The sequence below is a fragment of the Labeo rohita genome, chromosome 16 (genome assembly GCF_022985175.1).
Source record: "Labeo rohita strain BAU-BD-2019 chromosome 16, IGBB_LRoh.1.0, whole genome shotgun sequence".
Taxonomy (NCBI): domain Eukaryota; kingdom Metazoa; phylum Chordata; class Actinopteri; order Cypriniformes; family Cyprinidae; genus Labeo; species Labeo rohita.
Window position 1 is genome coordinate 22,902,740 of NC_066884.1, and position 27,497 is coordinate 22,930,236.

General features: G+C 37.5%; 1 protein-coding gene across 1 annotated transcript; it reads right to left on the reverse strand.

The window, feature by feature from the left end:
• On the reverse strand, positions 1–26,728 carry clstn3 (calsyntenin 3). The gene is made up of 19 exons (XM_051130814.1): positions 26,405–26,728; positions 25,557–25,623; positions 22,311–22,433; positions 21,125–21,335; positions 20,818–21,026; positions 14,736–14,885; positions 14,341–14,526; positions 13,708–13,995; positions 10,972–11,084; positions 10,670–10,829; positions 10,105–10,164; positions 9,777–9,925; positions 9,466–9,614; positions 7,708–7,934; positions 7,061–7,222; positions 4,876–5,021; positions 4,568–4,703; positions 3,914–4,098; positions 1–1,507 (listed from the first exon to the last, which is right to left on the reverse strand). The coding sequence occupies exons 2-19, from the start codon at positions 25,621–25,623 to the stop codon at positions 1,358–1,360; spliced, it is 2,871 nt and encodes a 956-aa protein (XP_050986771.1). The 5' UTR covers positions 26,405–26,728; the 3' UTR covers positions 1–1,357.
• Between the last annotated feature and the right edge of the window lie 769 nt (positions 26,729–27,497).

A 27,497-nucleotide genomic window follows, 5' to 3' on the forward strand; every position in this document is an offset into this window, starting at 1 on the left:
TGACGTCATCCGTGTGTTTTTATTATGAATTTTTTGAACAGATTATTTCTTCAGACGGTTATCAATAACAATCAATCCATATAATCCATGTCATTGTGTCTATAAGTATAGTTAATTGTCCCAATGGTAACCATTGTAATAATATAGCTTATTAATGCAAATTTATCCATTCTTAATTTCACACTGCAAAAACAACAGGCCTTTATTTACTGACAGGTTTCCACTGTACACTAACACAGACAGAGAAATAGTCACGGGAAAAAGAGAGGAGGAGGAGGAGGAGTGCGAGCTGGAAGGAGGAAGGGGTGGCACAGTTGTACATTCAGAAACCAAAAAAAGCAATGGCAGTATCTAAAGAGTGTAAGGACGGGGGAGAAAAGAGAGAAGGGAGGATGATGGCAGAGGTGAAAGTGTTCAGGCATAACAATAATGTGCCTTTCTGTTCCACTGTGAATCAGATATTAACAAGTTTTTAAATTACACAATTGAACACACAAATAAATAGACATTCATCAAGCCAATCGTTACCGCTCTTATTACTAATACTATTATTGTCATTATCACTGTATATTACCAATAGAGATATTAGAAAAAAATACCTAGCCTATCTGAAAGTGCAAAGACTGAAAATGAATCAAAAAATGGAACCGACAACAAAAAAATGAGAATAATAGTAGTAGTCATTTGTATTTACATACATTTAAGTACAATCAAAACTGCCCAGGTTGAGCTAACATTCTGATACAGCAGAGGGCATTGCACTGTACTGTGTTTTTGTGAGGTTGTGAGAAGAGGTGCACAGATTTGTGTGTGTGTGCGTGCGTGCGTTGTGATGCTTAAAAGAAAGCACTTGCATACCTAGCTGTAGTCTATCACTATTACGAAACACCTTTACTGACTAGTCCTCTATGTCTGTACATGTGAATTTGTTCAAGGAATGTATCGAGAGACAGATTGTGCGGAGGAAATACAGCTTCTGAATTTGTGTCGGGCACTAGACGCTTTATTAGTTAAAAAAGGCTGTAATTTGAGACATTCAGAGTCAATTAGCTGATATGAGCTGACAATTAGTGTTCGATACAGTGTTGTGAGCACATCAATTGGAAAGGTTGTAGGATGAATGAACATATAATTGTGCCATTAATAAATATTGGGATCTGGGCTGACAGTGGCAATGAGGGAATGTGTTGTGCATTGTGGGAGCATTGTACATTCCAGAGAGAAGCATTGCATTCACAAGGCTGAGATCCTATAATTGTGTCACTGGTGTGTTAGACTCTTTGCATTTTCTTTGATGTGTGTTTGTATATTCCTGTATATTAAATGAGTGGGTGGTGTTTCAGTATGTGGGTGTGACTCAGTAGCGTCTGGGGGCGGAGTCTTTTCCCTCTTTCTTGATGATGATTCGCTGGTCATCACTGGTATCGTCAGGCGAATCCACTACTTCTTCCTCGTCGTCACACTCTCCGTCCATATCTGTTGCAATTCCCATGCGGTTCTCGTATGTCTAAGAAAGAAAATAAAAAAAAAGATTAAAAATTAATAAATTACTACTGCATACTTATTAACAATAATCTCTAATTTCTAACTGTCATATGTGTGTTCACATGAGAGTGGCGTTCCAGCGGATGGTGTAGGCATAGCAAAAGCTCCCGTGAGAATATGCTAGTCTCGCAAGAATCAAGATTTGTTTACAGCAAAGGAAAGCGCAAGTAAGTTTGTAAATGCCGTTTGCAAACAAAAAGGTACAACGATGTCCTCCTCTTAAATTGAGTTTTTCACAATACTCAGTACACAAACGATGAACTTACACATGATTCGCAGTAGTGATGGGAAGTTCGGTTCATTTTACCGACTCGCACCTTTGAGACTCGTTCAGCAAAATGAACAAATCTTTTTTTGAGTCATTTCATTCATTTTAGCAAAATATAATTAAAATGTTACGTGTTACTTCCCTAACACATCTACTGCTTACACAAATGTTGATCACACTACAAACAAGACAAAACTATAATGCTATAAGAAACAGAAAAGATTAATTCATTGTTTACCTGGATCTTTAGTCTATGATTAGCTCACCTCACCTCTTATCTGACAAGTATATGTGTTTGAGTCGTTCGTTCATCACGTGACAGCCCCATAAGATGAACGAACGACTCAAAAAACCCAAAGACTCGAAACAGGTGAACTAATTCCAGTACAGAACCTAACAGAGTATGTTGCGCATGCGCAACTGAACGAATCACTCCCCGAGATGACTTGTTCTTCCCGAGTCACATTAAAGATTCATTCAAAATGAAAGAATCGTTCATGAACGACCCATCACTAATTCGTAGCATCGTGGACGCACATCCCAGAGCCTATGCTACACGACCTTTTGTTCTTAAAAAGTATACAAAATTTTATTTTTCGAAAAAAATGACGTTTCTCGTTTCGCTAGATAAGACCCTTCTTCCTCGGCTGAGATCGTTTAGTGCCCTTTGAAGCCGCATTGAAACTACATTTTGGAAGTTCAAAATCGGAGCACCAATGAAGTCCATTATATGGAGAAAAATCCTGAAATGCTTTCCTCAAAAAACATAAATTCTTTATGACTGGAGACAGAAAGACAGGAAATATCTTGGATGACAAGGGGGGGAGTAAATTATTTGTAAATGATTGTTCTGGAAGTGGAGTTCTATTTTAACCCCCCCAAAGCCATTTGGAATATTTTTTATAATGGAAGAATGCACTTTATTGGACTTTAAAATCTCAACACCCATTCATTGCCATTATAAAGCTTGGAAAACCCAGGACATTTTTAATATAACTCCGACTGTATTAATCTGAAAGAGGTATTCATCTGCTGAAAATGTATGATTGTCAGCATATTACATTTTAAAATATATTCAAATAGAATGCGTAGAGACTTTAATAAAATGACTGACCTAAACTTTTGAATAGTACTATACAGGGCCTAAAACGAACTTTTTGCCACATCAGCCAATGGCCAGTGAAATGAGAAAATTTACAAGCCAAAAATTTTTTTTTTTACCGGCCATGAAACTATTTTTTGCAAAAACAGTCATTTACTTTAATTATATGCATTTATGGTGTAATTACAACATTTACGTTTCAATCCATGTTCATATTTAGTGCAAACAATGAGTTGTCACTTTAATTCAGCACGTCCAGCGCAGCAAAAATAGACACGGTGCAGAAACGATCACTGTACTTCTGCAGACGCACTGCTTCTGGAACGCACTGCTGGACTGCAACCATGTGTAGTGTGAACACTCAAATCCATTAAAATGAGCGCAGAAAAATTACGCACCACATATGCACTGCAAACGGAGTATGTGTGAAACAGCTATACAGTATCAAAAACAAGCCAGTCTCTCTTTTATCCATCGTCAGTGAAACGCCATCTCTCGCTAAAACACTAAGAACCGTCATGACTTTCTGATGTTTGCATTACGTTCTGGTGTATCCCAGAGTATGTGTCGCCACAGTCTCAGGTTATGAAAAATAAAGAAGGGAAAAGTTAATCTTCCAAAATAAAGCAGCAATAGCCTGTGTTCTCAGGAAAAAGTTATTAGAACCTAGGGACAAGCTAGCCATCCTACTGCTCTGACCTTATCAGACGTTTGTATCCTATTTGATTTGCCCGTCGCTTTTGAGAAAACAGCTAACTAGTCATGATGATTTTGTCTTCGGAAAAGATTATTTTATACTTATAAAAATTGGCTGTTGTTCTCACTACATTACATTGTTATAATTCGTTACAGTTTTACCCGCCAACTGGTAACTGACACAGTTACATATACTCGCCAACGCCTTTTTTTACTCGCAACGAATTTTTACTCACATTTGGCACTTGATAGGTGGTCATTTTAGGCCCTGGTAGTATATGTATCTACTTTAGTATTCATACCTCCATTGGGTTCACAATGATGGTGAGGGCTGAATCGTCCCATTGGTTGCTGCCCTCTTTGCCTCCTCCTCTTGCTCCTTCACCACGACGGTGGATGGAACGGATGCGGAAGACACCAAGAATCACCATGACAACCAAGAAACCCACGCACACCATGATGATGACAGTTGCGGCTCCTGGAACAACTGTATGCATGAAGAGAGGGAGAGACATTCTGTTTATTGTTTTTATTTTATATAAAGATATACTGTATACAGGGCTGTCACGGTTCCTTGATTTGAGTACTCAGTTTTTAAAAAATCCTCGACTGCAATGTGCCCATGTCGAGTATCTGGCAACATACCGGAAGTGGAGCATTCCACAAATGAGAATCCATGAAATGCATTTTTAGACTGTTTTCCAAGGCTGCATGATATATTAAACCCATTTAAACATCATGATAAAGTATAATGCTCTTGTGAATTATTATAACGCTCTTGTGAATTATATATATGTATATATATATATATATATATAATTATCCTATTACTCGATTAAGCATTAGAATAATCTAACTATTACTTGATTACTAAATTAATCCTTAGTGACAGCTCTAACTGTATATATACAGTATATTAGATATACTGCTAAATATTTACGATATCAGACATGTACCTGAATTGCGGTGTGGGTTGGGGAGTGTGTGTCCACTCAGTTCCCCAGTGTGATGGGATGGGTGGAGGAACTGCTGCTGAGATGCCAGCAGATGAGACGGATGGTACAGACTGTCCAGAGAGTGCAGGAAGTTCACCTGAGGAAGTGTAGGAGAAAACCAGAGAGAGACAGTGAGAGTGTGTGTTAATTAAGAGTCTGGACTTTCAATGGTGTTCTTGGTCAGGACGTGTGTGTGTGTACTGGGTTGGTGTGCTGAGGTCAAGTTGAAGGATCCATATCAGTGTCTTGTATTCAGTGGTGTTCATTACCTCAAGCGTGAGCTCGTTGCTCGTGTACCGGCCATTCATTTCTGAGCACGACAGACGGAACCTTCTTTCAAAACGAGCAGAGCCCTTTGCTAAGCGATAGCGAATGGAGCGTAACACATCTTCATACACAGAGATAGACTCTGCTCCTAAGAGAGAAAAGGAAGGAATAAGGTGTTGTTTTTCTATTTTCTGTGAAATACATGTGTTCAGTATTTTCTATCATGACAACTCTTGGAAGATTTTAGCATGGTAATGAACATAACAATGTTAAAATATTTGGTCTTGGCAGAATACATCTGCTCTGCTGTTGAATTGATGATGCTGTTGTCTATTGCTGTTGTAGATTATTGCTGCTGCTGCAAAGCAAGTACAGGAATTACCTACTGTCAATACATACGCAGATATGGTGCTATGAGTATTTAAGACGTACTGTTGCCTCACAAATATATAAATATACCTGCAAGCAGCATTTACCAGTGTTCAAGCGCATTAAGGCACATATGGAAAAAGACATTATTTAGCAAGCTTGTAACCACCTAAATCAATGATTTAAAAAGTATTTTTTTTGCAAATACAAGTAATTTACCATAGAAATATAATGTTTTTTTAACGGTCATGACTGTTACAGCACCAGCTGTGGTCTGATCCCGTTAAAACTTTGCATGCTTGTTTAGAATCACATTTGTGCTCAGCAGGTTTCATGAAGGTTTGAGTTTTCCTTTAGGCTTTAAAGGATTTTAGGTAAATTTGGACAGGCCCCTTTTCTAAATGACCGTTATAGCTTCCCAAAGAGTACATTTCAACATTTTTTGATAATTATTGACCTAGAAAGTCCAGAGAATTGTACTCGTGTTTTTATCCAGATTGAGTGAAAAACTTAGGACTAGCTCGCAAAAGCAGGTTTTTTACATTTTCTCAATAATTTAACAAACAATTTGATCGACAGCAATGGTTCTAGAGACAAAGTTGTCTGGAATGAGCAGTTCTATCGTATGATACGAATATCGCATGTGTGAAAAACCACACATCGTACAATCGTTTGCGCCCTTGAAAAATGCAATTTTTTTCAAATTTTTCTCAGACCTTTGGGGCTGTGAGTCAAACAGGCCCACCAAGTTTCATTCTGATCAGCCTCCATTAACCTTGTCTAAGAGGGGCTCAAAATTTGTCAGGATAACGGCAGCCATGTTTTTTGAGATACGCAAATGTCTTTGTAGAAACCTGTGGCACTTCGGACCAAGACCGTGCACACCAATTTTCATATTTATAGGACAAATGGTTGCGCAGTTATAGCCCTTTTATGTCCCCCCCCACCCTTATAGCGCCACCAAGTGACCAAGCTCCACGATTTTTTTCCAGTGACCTCAGATTGACCTCTTACATAAGTGTTCCAAGCTTGACAGATATATCTCTTTCCGTTTAAGGGCATTTTACTAAAAGTGGCCCTGCCCCTTTCAAACGTTTTGGCGTCCCTTTTCAACGGTGAGTTGAAAGTTTAACTTTTTTTGATAATTATGGATATTCACTCTCCAGAGAATCTTTCTGCTCTGGTTTGGTTTTGATTGGGCGAAAAACCTAGGTAAAAAGTAGGTTTTTCAAAAAATGCGAAATACTCACAATCGAATCTTGTATTTTGTCCGGCGTGAGCCAAGGATTCCAACGACATAAGACACTTGAGCCTGCGAATGTCTATTAAGAGGTTTTGAGGAATTTCATACTTTTGATTGGCGTAGCGCCCCCCTTCAGACCGACTGGGGCGAGCCTTGTTGACATTGTAAGCAGTGTGAGTACTACCATCCCTCCAAGTTTCAAGTTTCGATCATTTTTATGTGGAGATCGCTGATCCGAGACCATTCTAACAATTACAATAGGGTTTTAGCACTATGCGCTTGAACTCGTAATAACTTGTGCACTTGTAACTCTACACAAGTGGAGCTGGGGAGGTGGATGGTTTCAAAGGAACTTGTGAAAGTGTGCTGCAAAATGCTCTATTGAATGCCAACCAGCCATTTAAAAGTAAAGCAGCAAGATCATTAGCTGCGTAATTTCTAAAGAAATTAATACTTTTTTCCATGCATGCACTAAGCTGATCAAAAGTGACAGTAAAGCATGAAATGACATGAACATATAAAACTTCATTACCACTCATATCAATGTACGCATTAAGTTAATATGAAAAAATTACCAGTGATGGCAATGTAGGCTGTTGTGTTAATGATGTCCAGTCCTCTCTCTTTTAATGCCTCCATGTCAACCAGAAGCTCCTCCCTTTCTGGGTTTAGCTCCTCCCCCAAGGGCTGGACTTCACAACCATCCAGAGTATGAGCCACAGCATCTGACATTAGTGCTAATAAAGAAACAGAAAAAGGCCGAATAAGTCTCTACCCTTTGACCATAACACTGAAGTGAGAGAAGAGCAAAGGTCTGTCTGCCACATTGCACAAGTCAAAAGTCACAGATAACAGAGTGAGTACAGGTTAACCTGTGGGCGAATAAGTAATTCCATTTCTCACTTTCTATTGACAGAAAAAGCTTGCATAGTAACTCATCATCTAACAAATAATCTGACAATGTCCTGACTTTGACTTCTTTATTAGAAAGTCTCTCAATGCTGCACCGCCTCTGGACAAAACCAAAACAAGCTCTTAGACTGCAGATCTTTTGTTCCTATTCATCAAGTTGAGCCTCTGGGCTATTACAGAGTCTGGTGTGTAGATCATTTTCAAAGGATAAATGAATAGAATCCATTTTGATAAAAAGCCCTTATAGAGATCATCCATCAAGCAGTGGGTTCACAGATTACTTTTTTTAGGTGAGATGTTCAAAGCTTACCGCCCCCTTCCATGCCCTGAGCAGCTGTGTTCACAGCATGAGACAGGGAGCAGACGATACGGAGCTCAGGAAACAAGGGAACCCCTTGAGGGCCCTCAAATTCGGCGGCTGGCCGGGCCAGGTGGGGTCCCACCCCAGAGAGAGAGATCTGAGGGGCGTCGGGCTGGAGCACGACCAGGTAACCCTCCAGCTGTCTGAGAGAGAGACAGCTCTCCTCACTGAAACACCTACAGAAGGACAAAGAGAATTATGATTTAAAGAGAATATCTAGATACATGTATGTCATTTTGCTGGAATGTTTTATGATTACAATGTGTTAAAATTAACACATTTAATAATGCATAAGGTCAACCAGTCTTCTGCAGTAATGTAATATTTTTATTTGAGGTGAATGAGACTTTCAATGCTTTAAAAAATAAGTCTCTTATGCTCACAAAGGTTGCATTTATTTGGTTAAAAATACAGTAAATATTATTACAATTTTAAAATAAACTCTTTACTATTTTAATACACTGCCATTCAAAAGTTTGGGATCAGTAAGATTTTTGATGTTTTTTAAAAACGTTTCTTATGCTCATCAAGGCTACATTTATTCGATCAAAAATGCAGAAAAAAAAAGTAATATTGTAAAATATTATTACAATGTGAAATAACGTTTTTATATTTTAATATACCTTAAAATCTAATTTATTCCTGTGATCAAAGCTAAATATTCAGCATATCTTTAGTTTAATAAATAGAAAGGTCAAAAGAACAGCATTTATTTAAAATAAAAAAAAATTGTAATATAAAAGCTTGTCACTTTTGATCACAGTTGGGATGCTTCAATATTTTTGTGTAAACATTTTAGGAGTCTTTGATGAACAGAATATTCAAAAGAAAAGCATTTATATGAGTTTATATGTGACCCTGGACCACAAAACCAGTCTTAAGTAGCACTGGTACATTTGTAGCAATAGCCAAAAATATATTGTATGGGTCAAAATTATCAATTTTTCTTTTATGTCAAAAATCATTAGGATATTAAGTAAAGATCACATTCCATGAAGATATTTAGAAAATTTCCAACCGTAAATATATTAAAATGTAATTTTTGATTAGTAATATGCATTGCTAAAAACTTAATTTGGACAACTGTGATTTTCTCAATATTTTTTTGCATCTTCAGATTACAGATTTTCAAATAGTTGTATCTCGGCCAAATATTGTCCTATCAATTTCACAAAACTGACCATTATGACTGGTTTTGTGGTCCTAGGTCACATATTTAATATATTTAGTCATTTGTAGTAATTTGATGAATTAATCAGAATATCATATTCACGTTACTGTTTGCAACTTTGCATAAATGTGTGCCCATATGTTTATGAGAATATATGCCAATAAATATGTGAGCAGCTGGTTAAATTAATCTCCATCTGATTGTTGATACTACAGCTGGTCATCACAACCCCTTGACCTGATATCTGTTAACAGTAAAGCCTTAATATCTACACACTTGCCAAAAAAAACAGAGGGAGTTATCAACAAAAATTGATTGAGTGAAATTATGACATTTTTAAAGATTTTCTTTACTCTTTACTTGTCAGTCGATTGTTTAATCTCCTTCTTCTCAGTGTGCTTCAGTGAGAACCTTTTCTCTTTTCTTGTTATTTAATTTCAACGTGGGTAATTGAAGCTAAGCTACTGCTGGTCTACCTACTGCAGTAAATTCATTTTCATACAAAGTTGAAATGCTGAAGTAAAGTCATTTTCTACCTGAGAGAGGTTGTCAGTTTGAGTGGCCGGACACCAGGTGTGGCGAATCGTAGAGAGTTCCTGTATGTCACCTGCTGAACAGCACGATTGAAACTTTCAATGTCGTCTCCTTCTAACACCAGCACAGACTGGCTAGGGTTCACGTGCACCTGAGGAAAGGACATTAAAAATAATTTTGCATCTCAGTAGACTAAAAAGCAGAACCTTTATAGTAGTGCGCTAAAACATTCAAGTCTTCAGGAAGAAATATGGGCTACATTATGGGTAAAGATATAAATTACATAAACTTTTAAGACGTAGTGTTAATCTACCTTCATGCCTGAGCCCAAAGTCTCAAGGTCTCCGAAATCAAGCCCCTCTCGACACGCATACAGACACTCCACCACACTGTGGGGCTCCACATTTCCTGGACGCACAGTCACTCCTGACAAAAGCCCTTTGTATCCACTGACAAACCTCCCTATGGGCCAAAATGAGAAGATATATATATAAAAATGAATCAGTACAGACTCATTTAAGGACGTTAAACACATACAGCATTTAAATGAGTATCTCTATTGATCCCTGATATCTTATGAATAACACCCTCATCCACACACATAACACAGATAGGCTCATTGTCCTGGTGTCTTTAATCACCTGTGTCTTTAATCTCTGGCATGGTGTTGTTCACAATGTCTCTCGGTTTCTCTTCTGGCTCTACAGAAAGGAAAAAAGTGAAAATTAAAAGGAAACTGATAAAAGCTGTATTCATTCAATTCAGAAATGTTTTTCTCAAAAAACAATTTCTTTATGGCTGAAAAGATAAAGACAAGAACATCTTGGATGACAAGGGAGTGAGTAAATTATCTGTACATTTTTGTTCTGGAAGAATTGTCATTATTTGAATTATTATTTAAAGCCTCAGCCCAGTGTCAAAACATCATTGTAGGAGGTGATTAACACAGACTAGGTGACCCAGTTAGAAGAACAGCCGGAGATGGAAAGCTTGGGCATCTTTCTACCACACACACACACGCTCTAAACGAGTGCCACAGTGTGTTAGAACGATTCTGTTAAGTTGAATAATACATGAGTCTATTAATAGCTGAAACACATATAGTCTCAGAAAAGAACACGACTACAGATTTCTGCTCCACCTACTGCTGCTATCTTCACACCAGCCTCTAAGCTTTATCACATATGACTCAAATCACAAAATTACCCCAGCAGGCTCCGATGACCAGCCGCTGGTGCGGTGCGGGGTTAGGGATGGCTCCGTTGTCATGGATGAGTGCGGGGTCAAAGGTCACGCCATCCACGTAGAGCGTGACAGAGGGGAACTGCACACTGAGGGACAGGTGATGCCACTCGCTGTCACACACCTGTCAGAGTCAGAGGTCAAAGTTTAGCTAAGATCTAAAACAACGTGTACACCTGCAGATGCATTATATTTAAATGATTCAAAACAACACGTCTCAAATAGTTCCTGTTACAGTTAAAGATTTCCTGTCACGGTTAGTTTACCTGCTCCAGTTTCCAAAGGAATTTGACAGGTCTGGCAGCGGACACATCCGGCCAATAGAAGAGAGAGAGACGACAGCCATGTACCGATAAAGAGTAGTGAGAGTACGAGTCATCTGGAAATGAGACCACAAAACTGTTTAGTAGAGCAGCTCAAATTTGAGTTCTTAAAGGGATAGTTCACCCAAAAATGAAATTTCTGTCATGAATTACTCACCCTCATGTCGTTCCAAACCCATAAGACCTTTGTTTATCTTTAGAACAGAGAGATATTTTTGATGAAATCCGAGAGCTTTCTGACCCTGCATAGACAGCAACGCAACTGAAACGTTCAATGCCTATGCATGTGTCATGAATGCGTGTCAAAGATTGACACAGAAGAGAAGACATTGTTGAATAAAGTCATTATTTTCGTTTTCTTTGCACACAAAAAGTTTTCTCGTAGCTTCAGAACAGTTGAACCACTGTTGTAACATGGACTTTTTATTCAATGTCCTCGCAATGTGTCAGTTGTGTTGTTGTCTATGCAGGGTCAGAAAGCTCTTGGATTTCATCAAAAATATCTGAATTTGTGTTCCGAAGATGAACGAAGGTCTTACGGATTTGGAACAATATGAGGGTGAGTAATTCATGACAGAAATTTCATTTTTGGATGAACTATCCTTTTAAGCACTGACTATTGACCAAGGATGGTCACTTCGGTACTAAGTTTCATGGTCAAAAAAGCTAACCTTGGCAAGGTTTTAATGTACACACATCTAATATTTGTCAAAATGTCAGATTTGTGCATTAGAAATACATTAGAATTAGGGCTGTCAAGTGATTAATCGTGATTAATCGTGAGTAATCGGATTCAAAATGAAAGTTTGAGTTTGCCTAATATATGTGTGTGTACTGTGTGTAATTATTATGTATATATAAATACAAACACATTCCTGTATATATTTAAGAAGTATTTACAAGTATATGTATTTCTTATAATTTATATATATACTGTATTTATATATTTATATATATATATATATATATATATATATATTGTACATAACATATTTCTCTTAAATATATACATGAATGTGTTTGTATTTATATACACATAATAATTACACACAGTACACACACATACAGTACTGTGCAAAAGTCTTAGGCCACTAGTATTTTCATCAGCTAAAAATGGTTTAAAGTCAGTTAAAGTCGGTCTTTTGCTGTAGTGTGTCAGCAGAAAATATCAGTTTACATTTCTAAACATTCATTTTGCCATTAATTATAATAATCCAGTGATATTTTTGTATGGAGCACAGGCTGTTGTCAGACTCCTTGTGCAAACAGAGATCTGATCTCTCCATCATTCAATCCAGTCTGTCTTAAGAAACAGAAAAAACGGAGACAGACTAAATCCAGAAGAACTGTGGCAACATCTCCAAGATGCTTTAAGAGACCTACACCTACAAAGCTACAGTACTGTTAAAATGTTTAGGCAGTTAGGCACATAAAATGAGGATGCTGTCACAAACAATGTCATAAATAGATTTTCTTTATCAAAGAACTTCTATTAACTAAAATAAATAAGCATTTGATGTGACCATCCTTTGCGTTTAAAGCAGCTTTTGCCCTCTGTGCACTTGTGCAGAGTTTTTCAGGTAGCTTTGCAGGTAGGTTACTTGAAGCATCCTGGAGACATTGCCACAGTTCTTCTGGATTTACTGTTTCAGTTTGTTCTGTTTCTTCATGTCATTCCAGACACAGACTGGATGATGGTGAGATCAGATCTCTGTGTGGAGCACTGGCTGTTGTCAGACTCCTTGTGCAAACAAAAATGTCACTAGATTATTACAATTAATGGCAAACAGAATGTTTGGAAATGTAAACCGATATTTTTTACTGACACACTACAGCAAAAGATAGAAATAACTTACTTTAAACCATTTTTTAGCTGGTGAAAATACTAGTGGCCTAAGACTTTTGCACAGTACTGTATATTAGGCAAACTCAATCATTTGAATTAATCATTTGAAGCCCTAATTAGAATAAATTCTTTGCATTATTTTAATTATTAAATAATTATGTTGCTGATTTTATGTAGAAATACTTGAAGACTACATTCCATTGTTTTAATTTCATTTATTAATATTTATTTAATGAGATATATTAAGATATTTAAAATAAATTAATACTTTTATTCAGCAAGGATGGTTGGCAAAAAAAAACATTTATAATGTTAAAAAGATTTATATTTCTTTGCTTAATTCTGTATTCATCAAAGAATCCTAAAAATGTATTACAGTTACACAAAAATATTAAGTATCATAACTGTTTTCAACACTATTAACATAAACAAGAAATGTTCTTTGAGCAGCAAATCACCATACTAGAATGATTTCTGAAGGATCATGTGATACTGAAGACTGGAGTAATGCTAAAAATTAAGCTTCAGCATCACAAGAATAAAACACATTTTAAAACAAATTAAAATACTAAACATTATGTATTTTAAATTGCAATAAAATTGCACAACATTACTCTTCTACAGTATTTTTGATCATATAAATGCAGCCCTAGTAAGCATAAAAGGGCTTTTTTTCAAAAACCTACCAACCCCAAACTTTTGAATGTATGTAACTTTTCAAATAAGAGTGTGTTTAGCAACATATTATTTTTTTTCTGCATTGAATTTTACCCGCATTGGTATCAATATCATACTGAAATTTTGCTATGGTGATAACACCTGCACCGACTGACCATTCTTTACAGTGCTGCAGATAATGGTCTCCTCCTCTTTACGGGTTCCCCTCGCCTGGTTGGCCAGTGACTGAATGCTGGCCCCTCCTCTTCGCATCCACAGCTGCAGAGTGAAGTGGTCACCGGACACTGCTGAAGCCACTGAATCAGGTACTACAGCAACATGGGTGGAGCCATTGAAGGAGAACACCAGAGATGAATCAGAAGATGGTAGAGTCGGCAATGCGGCGGTCCAATTGGTTGCAGGAGATGGAGGCGGAAGGAGGTCAACTTCACCCCTCACAGCGCCTGAAAACATTAAAAGCCAAAACATTGATTGAGATTGATTTAAAAACAGGGCTGGTGTCAGCAAGATCAGCAAGAACTGAAGAATTATTGAGTATAGCCTAATTTAAAGGGATTTTCATCCTGCAGCTAATCTAGAGAGAATGAAATGATTTAGGACATTTTCCCATCTGCTCTAAATGAGATAAACAGTTGGGCAACAGAGACTGCAACAGATAAACTCCAAGTACTCAATTTTCTGTCCGCTAATCATCTCTAATCCAAATGAATGAGGATCAAATGCAAACTGTAGATAATTTACCAAAGAAATGAAAAATTCAGGAAACGACACACCATTAATAAACGTACCACAGAGTCTGCGCACAGATCGATCGGAGTAGCTGTCCCTGTCACAGCCCTTCCCAATATGACCCGTTTGAAGTTCAACAGTAGCCTGGATGTTCCAAACCGTCTCCTCGCAGGTTTCCAAGTGCAGGTTCGGGAAGAGAGGGATACTGCCAGAACCAGGAGTGTACTCGATGCGCTTTGTCCATCCTGTAATTCAAATACACACACATATAATCATATGATATAATATGTAACAGTTACATGTTACACAGTGGAATTTTTATAAAAAGCAAAAAAAAAAAAAAAGTTTCAATCAATATAATTTAATTTAATCTAATAAATTATTTTAATAATTTAAAAAGTACAATTTAATGAATAAAATAAAAATAACAACTTTAAATTGTAAAAATATTTACCAATCCAGCCTGGCTTGCAGGAAGGTTTGACTGTGACTATGACCTGAGCATCAGCCTGAGCTCGATTCTTCCCACAGTCAAATGCCGTCACCCAGAAACTGTGGACACGCTGACGTTTGGAGTCCAGTGGCTCAGTGTTCTTTATGTTCCCTGAATTTGTAAGAGACAGAGACAAGTTTATACACTAACCAGCCACTTGATTAGGTACGCTTATTCAGATGCTTATTAATGCAAAAATATACATTGTAAAACAAAAAAAAAGCACAATTTGTTGAGTCAGCTTAAAATAATTCGTTATCCTGCTGACTTAAAATTTTAAGTTCAGTCAACGCAAATAAGTTTAGTCAACTTGAAATGTTAGGTTGTACTATGTCACAGCTTATATATTTGAGTTGACTAAACTAAAAATTTGGTTTGTTAAACTTAAAAGCTAGGCTTATTACCCAGCTGCCTTAAAATTTACTTCAAATCTTTTTATTGGTCTTTTGTGAAACATTACAGATTGAAGTAGATAACTAATAAATACAGAGTGAAATACAACATATATAATTAACCAATAAGTCAGTAAGTAACCACAATAAATAAATAAATAAATAAACAAATAACCTTCTAACAAATTATTAATATTACATGTTGCCAGTTGCAGGTGCACAAGGTAGGCCTTTAATATAGTCCAAAAAGGGATCCCAAGTCTTGTAAAAGGATTTAAGTGAGCCAGAGAGTGAACATTTTAACTTTTCGAGTCTGATACAGTAAAAAATGTCCTGTATCCACTTGTCATTAATCAGGGGGGGTAGTGTGCTTCCACTTAAGAAGGATAGCTCGTCTGGCCAAGACTGTGGTAAAAGCAATAACCTTGCTATCTCTGGCTGTCAAATCAGATCTAATGAGAGTTTTACTGAATGTATCAAATACACCTGACCAAAAAGTTGCCAGCTGTGGGCACGTCCAGAACATGTGCAGCTGATCAGCAGGTGAATGCTTGCAATGGTTACAGGCAGAGCTCCTGTCTGTGAAAAATTTAGCCAACTGGGCATTAGTTAAGTGAGCTCTGATAGTATTTTACACTGCATCAAGCCATGCCTAGCACATAAGGAAGAGGAGTGAACTTGGGTCAAGATGTTATAGCTGCCTTAAAATTTTAAGTTGTATCAACTCAAATAAATAAGTTGTCACTTAGTACAACTTAACATTTCAAGTTGACTAAATTTTTTTGAGTTGACTGAACTTAAAATGTTAAAGGCAGGCAGGTAACAAATTATTTTAAGTTGGCTCAACAAATTGTGTTTTACAGTGTAATCAGCCAATCATATGGCAGCAACTCAATGCATTTAGGCAAGCAGACATAAGCTACAGTATGTTCCCATCACCCTGTTTTTATGTGCATTTTAAAGTATCACATCAGAAACGAGTGATGGAAACACCAAAATTCTTGAAAAAAACTCTTAATTTGCTTTTACATTTTTACGATTGCTTGAGGTGTTTTTTTTAAGTTTTTACGATTGCTCGAGGTGTTTTCTGAGTTGTGCGAAAAAGGGTTAATGCAAGTAATGGGAGACAGAAGCGCATTTTGCGAATAAATTCTTCCATGCACAGCAAAAAAAGTCATATGACTTTGCATGATGGGACGGCATAACCTGACTAACCAGAGGGCCGATCTCATTGCACAGCATCTGAAATGTTGTTATGGTCATTCTGAAATGCCTGAGGAAAGTCTTTCGTCAAGTATTTCTGTATAATTGCCTCCCAGAATTGGCTTATAAGACTGCGTTCCCAAACAGCTGGCATCTGCCTCTGAAAGCAGTGACCGCATTTATTGCGTTTCGTCTGCTCGCTCTGAGGCACAAGTACTTTAATATATAAGAAAATTATTATATGCAGGCTTCTCCTACTTTTCCTAGTGATATTTAGTGCCAGTTTATCAGGAAGTGACAATTTTCTCTCTGTTCTCTTCGACTCAATGGATGGAGTTAGTGCGTATTTACAAATGTTTTATGCGATTTCAAGTTCACAGATTTGGATGAAAAGCCGGCTATAGTCATGACGATCTGTGCAACTTCAAACCAAGCATCAGAATGGGAAAGAAAGGTGATTTAAGTGACGTTAAACATGGCATGGTTGTTGGTGCCCATACGGGCTAGTCTGAGTATTTCAGACACTGCTGATCTACTGGGATTTTCACACATCTCTAGAGTTTACAGAGAATGGTCCGAAAAAGAGAAAATATCCAGTGAGTGGCAGCTCTGTGGGTAAAAATGCCTTGTTGATGCCAGAGGTCAGAAGAGAATGGCCAGACTGGGTCAAGCTGAGAGAAAGGCAACAGTAACTCAAATAACCACTCTTGCAAATAAAGTATGTAGAAGAGCATCTCTGAATGCACAGTATGTCAAACTTTGACGTAGATGTGCTACAGCAGCAGAAGACCACAATGGGTGCCACTCCTGTCAGTTACGAATAGGAAACTGAGGCTAAAAATTGCACAGGTTCACCAAAATTGGACAATAGAGACATTGAGACATTCAAAGAAGGAACGCATGGATCCATCCTGTCTTGTATGAATGGTTCAGGCTACTGCTGACGGTATAATGGTGTGGGATATTTTCTTGCGACACTTTGGGCCCCTTAGTACCATTTGAGCATCATTTAAATACCACATCCTACCTCAGTACTGTACCATCTCTATCACTTTATGACCACAGCGTACCATTTTGTGATGGCTACTTTTAGCAGGGTAACACGCCGTGTCACAAAGCTCAAATTATCTTGAACTGGTTTCTTGAACATGAGAGTTGAGTTCACTATATTCAAATGGCCTCCACAGTCACATTTCAATCCAATAGAGCACATTTGGGATGTGGTGAATTGGGAGATTCGCATCATGGATGTGAAGCCAACATAAATCTGAAACTGAATCTATATCATGAAAAATGAAGGCAGTTCTGAAGACAAAAGGGGGTCTAACCCGGTACCTGATAAAAAGGCTGTTGGGTATATATCAGGCTGAATAAATACAGAGAATGCTTAAAGATTTGAAAGCCAGAGGCTTTGGTCAAACAGACTCAGATTGGAAATAATAAAGCAGATACTGCCAGGGACACTGAGAATATGATAAAGAAGCCGACAGCATCAAAAGCAGCTCAAAATGAGAAATGCGAGAAAAAACAAACAAAGCAATGAAAGATGACAGGGACGGGTGAAGGCCAACAGTGGAATGGAGGACAGAGAGAGAGAGAGAGAGTAAAAGAACGATATTGAAGTGGCACAATAAATAAAAGGATATTCACACAGCGGTGTCTGGTTCCGCCTGACCCAAATTACGAAAGCAAACCACACACACTACAGCAGAAAAATCTGCAAAGTCATGGCTAAAAAGAAGATCTCGCTCCTCTGTGTGCCATCCTTCTTGTATCGTTCTCCCTTGTTTCGGTTTCTTTCCATTGGCCAGATCCTTCTTCGTCAGCATCTGTCATGTTACAAAATGTCGGCTATTGATCGCTCCCCTCTCAGTCTGTCAATGGGTGCTCTGATCTGCATTGAATGATCAGGATGGGTGACTATCCCTCCATCTCACTGCAACAACTGGGCTGCCCTAAAAACTAGCTAAACACTGGCGTGCTGCCTCATTTTTTAATTATTTGAAACAATTACAATGATTAAAGCAATAATGATCTTTACAAGAATTGTTATAATATTATATTTTACAGTAATAATAGTATGGGGGTGAATGTAACAGTAGTTTGGGGCCAAAACCCTTATCATAAATTATAATAATACACTGCGTCTTAAATTAAAGCACATCTCAAAGTAATAATATCATCATAACTTTAGATATTGCTTAAAGGTTTTCACCTTCATATGGGGATTTGCATTAATTAGTTGAATTCAGGGATAGTTCACCTAAAAATTAAAATTCTGTCATCATTTTGTCACACTTGAGAACAAAAGAAGATATTTTGAACAATGCTGGTGACCAAGCACCCCACTGAATTTCACTGCATGGAAAAAAAAAAATCTTCTTTTATGTTTCACTGAAGAAAAAAGGTCATACAGGTTTGGAATGACTTGAAGGTGAATTATACATATTTTTCAAACCTTTAAATCCTTTTTAATAAAATATGTTGCTAGCTGAATAAAAAACATCCTTGAGCTACATACTAGTGAAATAATGTTCATTATGTGTTTCAAAGATTTCATTTTTCAATTCAGTCATACTGTTTTTCCATTTCATAACTAAAATTAAACAGCATCCAACCTTACAGTCTTGATGAAATCTTTTATGGAAGCTGCTGGCAAAAAGGTAAACCTTTTAATCATGTTAAATTTTAATCAACAACGTGGAGATTAAAAAGATACTAATTTGAGTTGAAAAACTATCAAATCTAGAACAGTAGTGAATGTGATTCTTTTCTATTTAATCCAATTTATATATATATGTATGTCAAAAATGCCACAAAAATGAAATAAATGCCCCATAAAGTCAAGACAATGTATTACAGATGTCGCGATTAAAGTCAAATCTGAAACTGAATGAAAAATGTCAGTTTGCTAACACTACATCACAATGTTTTTACATGCTGTTTTGTCCAGCGTTGAGCCTTATAACCAATCAAACGCATTTCTGTTAAACTTAGGAATGCATTGGCCAATCAGAGGTGCTTAGATTAGTAAGCGCTATGCAAATTCCCTTATCATAAACAACACAGTGCACAGTATAAAAAGTAATAAAAGACTAATTTCGAAGTTTCAGTGATTTTCCATAACTTGTGCTAGACTAAGCTAACGTCATGGACCAACAAGTTTGTCTGTGAAACCACAATATGACATGTTCAAAACAAAACAAAAACATTTTATATTGTTTTCTATATTGATATTAATATTCATTATAACATTATAAAGAGCAATAATCTACAAGAATGTTTTTTCTCATGATAATACTATCAGCTATCAGCTCCTGTTTTTCACATGTATAACTTAGATAACATTTTAAACAGTCTACTGTTATTGATTAAAATAATTTAAGCATTTGACATTAAAGTAGAAGTTCACTTAAACAACAAAAAATGTACAGAAAATTTACTCACCCTCTTGTCATCCAAGATGTTCATGTCTTTCTTTCTTCAGTTGTAAAGAAATTATGTTTTTTGAGGAAAACATTTCAGGATTTCTCTCCATATAGTGGACTTCTATGGTGCCCGCAACTTCCAAAATGCAGTTTAAATGCAGCTTTAAAGGGCTCTAAACGATCCCAGCCATGATCTAGCAAAATGATCAATTATTTTTTAAACAAATGTACAATTTATATACTTTTTAACCTCAAACGCTGGTCTTGTCTAGCTCTGCATGAATTCTGTGTATTCCAGTTCATGACAGTTAGGGTATGCTGAAAAACTCCCATCTCATTTTCTCCTCCAAATTCAAAATTGCTGTTTTTACCTTTTTTTGTTAAGGGTGTTTGATCTTCTTTGCACGTTCACTTTGTAAACACTGGGTCAGTACTTCTGCAGCGATGTAGGATGATTTTGAAGTTGGAGGAGAAAATGAGATGGGAGTTTTTCGACATACTCTAACTGTATTGACCCGGAATACACAGAGTTCACGCAGAGCTAGAGGTTAAAAAGTATATAAATTGTAATTTTTTTTTTTTAGAAAATAATCAATCATTTTGCCAGATAAGACCCTTCTTCCTCAGCTGGGATCGTTTAGAGCCTTTTGAAGATGCATTTAAACTACATTTTGGAAGTTCAAACTCGTGGGCACTATTGAAGTCCACTATGTGGAGAAAAATCCTATAAATGTCTTCTTTAAAAAACATCAATTCTTTACGACTGAAGAAAGAAAGACATGAATATCTTGGATGAAATTTTTGTTCTGGAACTGAACTTCTCCTTTAAAGACAACATAGTATGGTGGTTTTAATAATAAGGTGATTAGAAAAATTCCCCTTACAAATATAAAAAATGCTTCTGGAAATCAGTTGGGGCAAATCTTGCCCCTTAATGGAAAAGGTCATTTCTGACCCCACCCTACATGAGAGTGTACTGTGTATCTGTATTTTATCAGTGCTGGCAGTTGTAGTTCTCACCATCGTTGTCAATGGTGAAAGGGACATTGGGCGTGATGATGTCATAGAAGCAGATCTGGCTGTACTGAGGTGAGCAGTCGGCATCAACGGCTTCCACTCGCACGATACGATCAAACAGACGACCCTCGGGCACTGACGCCTCGTACCGACGCTCCACAAAGACAGGTGAGAATTCGTTCACGTCGTTTACACGAACATGCACAGTAGCCCTGGGAAGAGTGGTTTAATGTAAGAATGCAATGAGTGTTGCATAGATTTGAAACCAGATTTTTAGGGCAATTCTGCTTGAATACAAGAAATATCTTACTTGTGAGACTTCTTGCTGTTAGTCCCGTCAGGACCTTCACCGCAGTCATACGCCTGGATGGTAAAGCTGTGCTCCTTCTGGCTTTCACAGTCCAGAGGCTCCTTGGACCGAACTAGACCTTCTCCAGTGGAGCGATCCAACACCACCGCCTCAAACTGTGCCGAACCAGAACCACCTGGTCCGTTATGAACCCTAAACCCGCAGATCTCCCCTGAAAAGATAGAAAAATAAATCTTCACTGAATAAATTTGGATAAAATATATTTTGTGTTTGACAACCTTTGTACAAATCCTAACTTTAAATGCCATTTACTACACAAGTAAATATGTGTTAAATGATGTGAAAAGGACTGCCGAGTACTCTTCTGGAAGTAAACACTTGTCTGCGTTCAGGAAGTGCTGTCACACATGACACGGCACTGTGAATGTTAGCTCAGCCTGCGGAGGGGGGGAGGTTTGTCAGCCTTAATCCCTGTGTAATTCGTGTAATTTGTGTAAACACAACATGTAATTACTTACCGCAGTACTAAACTAGCTGCTAGAAGCTCCAAAGTTGCCCCCCTCCCCTACAAAAAAACCCTTACACCAAAACCTTAACTAGACCCTGTCAATTGGAAATACACTAGTGATATTAAATACACAATTGATGTGTCCTTTTCACACTTGAGGCATAAGAGGTTACATTTAGTGACTAAAGGTGCAGTCACATTTATCGCTGTTCAGTGATTTTTTTTTTTTACCAGGCATTTATTCAATCAGGAAGCTGTTATTTTTGTTTTCTTTGTGCACAAAAAGTATTTTTGTAGCTTTATAATGTTACGGTTGAACCACTGACGTCACATGGACTATTTTAACGATGTCCTTACTACCTTTCTGGACCTTGAACGTGGTCAGAAAGCTTTTAGATTTCATCAAAAATATCTTGATTTGTGTTCAGAAGATGAACAAAGGTCTTATGAGTTTGGAATGACATGAGGGTGAGTAATTAATGACAGAATTTTCATTTTTTTGTGAACTATCCCTTTAACAAACCAAGCAGCTTTCTGTTGGTCAGTGTTGCAAATTAACATGACCAACTGAACCTGATGCAAAATCTGCGTGGGGAAACCTTTAGTCCTCATGCAAAATTTGTAATTGTGTGAATTCCTATTCCTATTTCTAACGTGCGACATTATCAGCATCTGTACCTGCGTAGTGCAGTGGTGCGTCTTTATCCAGGGCAAACAGAGGTGGGTTGAGGAGGACAGTGTTGTCGTTTTCCATGACGATCCCTTGGTACTCCGTTTCGATCCATGGCTTGTGTTTATTGGCTGAGAAAGAACAATCACAAAAGCAAGGGACAGGCGTGAGAGCCACAGGAACAATCTGTGATTCAGAAAAAAACAGCTATTTTTTCTTTTGACAAGGCTATTTATAACACAGCGTTATGAAGGTGAGTGAGCAGAGGTTCAAAGACGAACACAAGCAGTGCAAGCCGAAGGAATTTGCAACAAATAAAAAAGTTGTGCTCAAATACGTTAGCGGCAGATGGTGCAATGGTTCGGCCAGCTGTACGTATGCATAACACTAGCACATTAAGTTACAAACATACCCATATGGGGATCGACCGAAAGTGTGTGATGGACATACACAACACAACACAAACACACACACACACGCAGCATGCTACGCCTCGCTGCTTTGCAGAGTAATTAGGTGTAGAGATGTTTGGCCTGATCGCACACCGTGAGGTATATTGCACCTATCACTCAAATACAGACAGGTAGCTCTCTTAAAATGCTTGGAGAAAGACCAAACCATGAAAACCTGCATTAAACACCCTGAAAATGAGAAATCTTCCACAATAAGACTGGCCCATGGTCTTTCTGCCTGGTGCTGCATTGCAACTAGAAATTTTACATTCATTATCTTCGACATTCAATTTTTATGCCTTGCAACAGTATTTGGATTTCTGTGATGTACTAGTGCAATGTTGTTACACATTCTGCAGATTTGTCAATGAGATAATGTTAGCTGACTAACAAAGGAGGTTTTGTCAAATTTGTAAAAATGACTTCTGATAGTTTTAAAGGCATAGTTCACCCAAAAATGACAATTCTGTCATTAATTACTCACCCTCATATTGTTCCAAACCAGTAAGACTTTTGTTCATCTTTGGAACGCATAGACAGCAATGCAACTTACACGTTCAAGACCCAAAAAGGTAGTATAAGGACATTGTTAAAACAGCCCATCTGACATCAGTAGTTCAACCATAATTTTACGAAGCTACAATAATACACATGCATGCATCGTTATTTTTTTCTATTCTCGTAGCTTCGTAAAATTATGGTTGAACAACCAATGTCCTTACTACCTTTCTGGGCCTTCGAACAAGTTTCAGTTGCGCTGCTGTCTATGCAGGGTCAGAAACCTCTCGGATTTCATCAAAAATATCTTAATTTGTGTTCCGAAGATGAGGGTGAGTAATTAATGACAGAAATTTCATTTTTGGCTGAACTATCCCTTTAAAAACTTAACCAATCAAACTGTGCATTGCATATCACTGCTTTCCAGTGTGCTTGTATTAATGGAGTTACATTAAAGCTGTAAAATTTCTAAATTAATGCATTTTTTGTAATATACACTATTCAAATGTTTGTGGTCAGTAAGATTGAATAATAATTATTAAATATTTTTATTCAGCATGGATGCATTAAACTGATTCAAAGTGACAGTACAAACTGTTACAATCTAACAAAAAATTATTTTATTTTTAATAAATGCTACTCTTTAAATCAAATTTACTACCAATAATCCTGAAAAATCAGTTTTCAAAAACAAAATTAAGCATTATAATCATTTCTGAAGAATCATGCGACACTGACGACTGGTTGCCATCACAGGAATAAATTACATTTTAAAATATATTAAAATAGAAAACTGTTATTTTAAATGAAGTTTTGCAGCCTTGGTGAACATAAGAGACTTCTTTCAAAAACATATTTTCAACATTTATAGCAAATATGCAAGGCTAAAAAAATTAAAATCAGTCATTGTTTTGCAGTGGTGCCTGTAAAAATGTTGGCAGGGCAAGAAAATTTCATAAAGAGGTCATATGGTAGAATATGATACTACCCTAGTGAAAATTAAATATACTAAAATGTATTTAAAATGCATTTATTTCATGCTAAGTATACTACAAATATATTTACATATATGTACTTAATAAAAAGTACCTTGTACTGTAGTATACTTTTAGTATACTAAACTGGTATATTTATAGTTTGCTAAATTGGAACAACTAATTTTGTACTTAATGCACTTTAATTGTGCAGAAGTAGTGCTGAAGTCCAACTAAAGATATACTGATTGTATATTTGATCATTTGATTGTGCTAAAGAGGAACTATTGCAAGTATACTTTAATATTTTGCATTTAAAGACTGATAATATTTAGTCCTCATCAATAGTGACATTAAAACATTTTAGGCTTAATATTAAGAATATGCATTGTACACAAGTAGTGCTCAAAATAAAGTTTCATTATTTTAATATCAGTAAGTCTTGAGCGATACATCAGTAAATAGGTTAATAGACTTGAACTATACTTAATATAAAAAAATACATTTTAAATCTATTACTTTTTTACTAGAGTAGACACTGCTTTGACCACTAACCCAATGCACCAGTCTCACATGAGAGGATTTTTCATGTACGGCTACATGCTGTCCACCTCGCTCTCATATTTCAAGTCAGTCTGTCTTTTTGTGCCTTTTATCCACCTATCCCTCTCTCTCCCACCCACCCACGCCCGCGTTCCTCCCTCTCATCCTTCACTCAGCCATACAACATTAATCTGAGCATCAGAGCACTGGATTACTCTTCGGATTACGGGCCGAGAAACAACGCTGCGCATCTCACTCCATTTATCACACGTGCCACATTCACGCACTGACCACAGCGTTTTAAACGACTCCGTCAACAGCTGTGCCAGAGGATAGACAGAAAGAGCAACGCATGTCTGCGATCACAGTGAAACGTTAGCTGTAAATTAAGAAATATAGCATCTCCGGTTTCCCACGTGTCTAAAAATAGCAGAGACGAGAATAGATACGCTTTCACCCTTTTCTTCAAGGACAAGAGTCGACCTCTCACTCCCCCTTTTTCTTTTCTCACAGAGATGCTACAGTATGTCTCTCCACATCCAGGAGTTTACTTTCTTCATCGTGTTGCCTCTTCCCATGTCACCTTGAGATGCGGCCTACCTTTTGTGATCTCCAGAAAATCTACTGTTGTCATTCATACAGGAGGCACACATTACATGGTTTCACACTTAACACCCGTAACATACAGCACAACGATTTTTTGGTTTGAGCTGCGAACAGAAATGTTAATACACTCATTCTCACTTAATCATCAATATCAACATTCAAAAGGATGGAGGAGACTGACCTTTGTTGCCATGGGCAACCGAAGTCAAGCAAAAGAGGAGAAAGGAGAGAAAACTCATTCTGGCCATCTGAGGGAGGAAGGAGGGGAAGGACAGAGGGAAATAACATGCATTAACCTGATATGAAGCAGTTTAAGATAGAGGACAGAGGAGAAACAGATAAGCACAGAGACAGAGAGACAGACATATTTCCTCGCCTGCGTTTCTTCAACGTAAACATGACAGATACTAAGCAGTAGGTAAATGTGAAATGTGACATGTAATACCCTTGACATCATTTTCGTGGCCTAGTATGGTCGAGGAGGTCCGGCTCACATCTGAGATACAGTATGTCAGCCTGTATTTACTAGTGACAATCAGCACTCAATAAAACCTTGGTATTAAGCGTGAAATTGAGAAGTCTGCGCATCCTCGCTCACACGCGCCTGCAGGTGTATCCTCGCCAATCTGCCTTATCACATAGGCAGCAGGTTTGTTAACAGAATATCAAATGTGATTCATGACACCTGTCCTCGAATAACATCTGATCTGAAAGATTTATACGGGCTGTGTCATTTACTTACATTAATAATTTTATATAAATATCTTCTAACTTGGATGATGGACTGATACGTGATATAACGTTAACCTGCTGGTGTTTACAGCGTGTTATTAAAATGACCGCACACTATATATATCACACATATATGCGACAAATCGATTTTTTAAACGTGTAAATAAATTCAACCGAAATAAAACCGCCATTTAACGTATTTCTCAAATATGTTTATATGAGGCAACACCTGTGTTAACGTTACGCGTAGGAATTGACTGAATTATAAATATCATTTTGGGATCAAATGTACGTTACCGTGAGGTGTGAGATGGTACCCCGCTCAGTCTCCTCTAAGCATCCGTCACACACTCACACCTATGACAGCCTGATGCCCGCCGACACACCGAACGCAACGGGTGGAGCGCTGGGGCCTCCGGTGCCTCCCGAAACGATTCGAACTGCGAAAAGGAGCGAAACTGCAATTTGAAGATTAAATACCAAGAAACCAATGCCCCCGTTTTCGCTGGATGCCGTGAGAAAAAAAGACACGGTGTGGTATCTCCTCCCTCTCGCAGTTTCTTAACCCGCCCACACTGCGTCTCTCTCGCTCTCAGGACTCACCCCCGGTGAACGGGAATTTACAAACCCTACTGCAGCGAAGGCTTCCTCATTAATATTCATTAACCAACTCTCCGCCATTGGAAGATAAGAACGTAGCTCATTATTATTAATTACTCATGGAATGTTCATTGGAGAACACTAGCGTAGAAGTCGTAGCTATAGGAAGCTACCACGCGTCATTAACATAATCTACTTAATATTAACGAGCTACATAGTGTTCATAGTACTAGACGTATTTGTTCCTCCCGTGTGATACATCTGGCTTGGAGGGAAGCATCTGGAAGCTGGTGTGTACTGCTACTCGTCGTCAAACCACACATTTATTTACCACTTTGAGTTTATAATGTCATTCTTGAATGCGTTTGTACTCCTCACAGTCACAATCTGTGCTTTAGCTCAAGGGGACAGACTGCAAGATGACGTCATATCGGCTCCCACAGGCAGACGGATATAAAACCCCAACACCACAATTCCAAAAACACCAGAACACGCCAGAGTAGACGTTTGTTAAAATCCAGCATTTTTAATGAATATTACAAAAAACAGTTTTGTTTTAAAAGTACTTGTTTTTTCACTCTCTCTCTCACTCTTTTTTGAACATTTGGTAGCAGTAAGGCAGAAGTAGTAGTTTCCCCAAAAACAATTTTTACATCAAGAAAATTTGCAACCACATGTATAAATATTATAAAACAACTTCGATGCTACAGTGAGCCTCTGCTCCCTTAGATTGAATCTGGGTGCAGGTTTTAAAAATCGCCCTCACTGAAGAGTGATGTATATTTTTGCT

Coding starts and splice junctions, on each gene's coding strand:
- clstn3 (XM_051130814.1), bottom strand. CDS start 25,623: ATGGCCAGAATGAGTTTTCTCTCCTTTCTCCTCTTTTGCTTGACTTCG. Junction 21,336..22,310: donor CGCACCACTGCACTACGCAG/GTACAGATGCTG, acceptor CTATCTTTTCAG/GGGAGATCTGCGGGTTTAGG. Junction 14,527..14,735: donor CTGCAAGCCAGGCTGGATTG/GTAAATATTTTT, acceptor TTTGAATTACAG/GATGGACAAAGCGCATCGAG.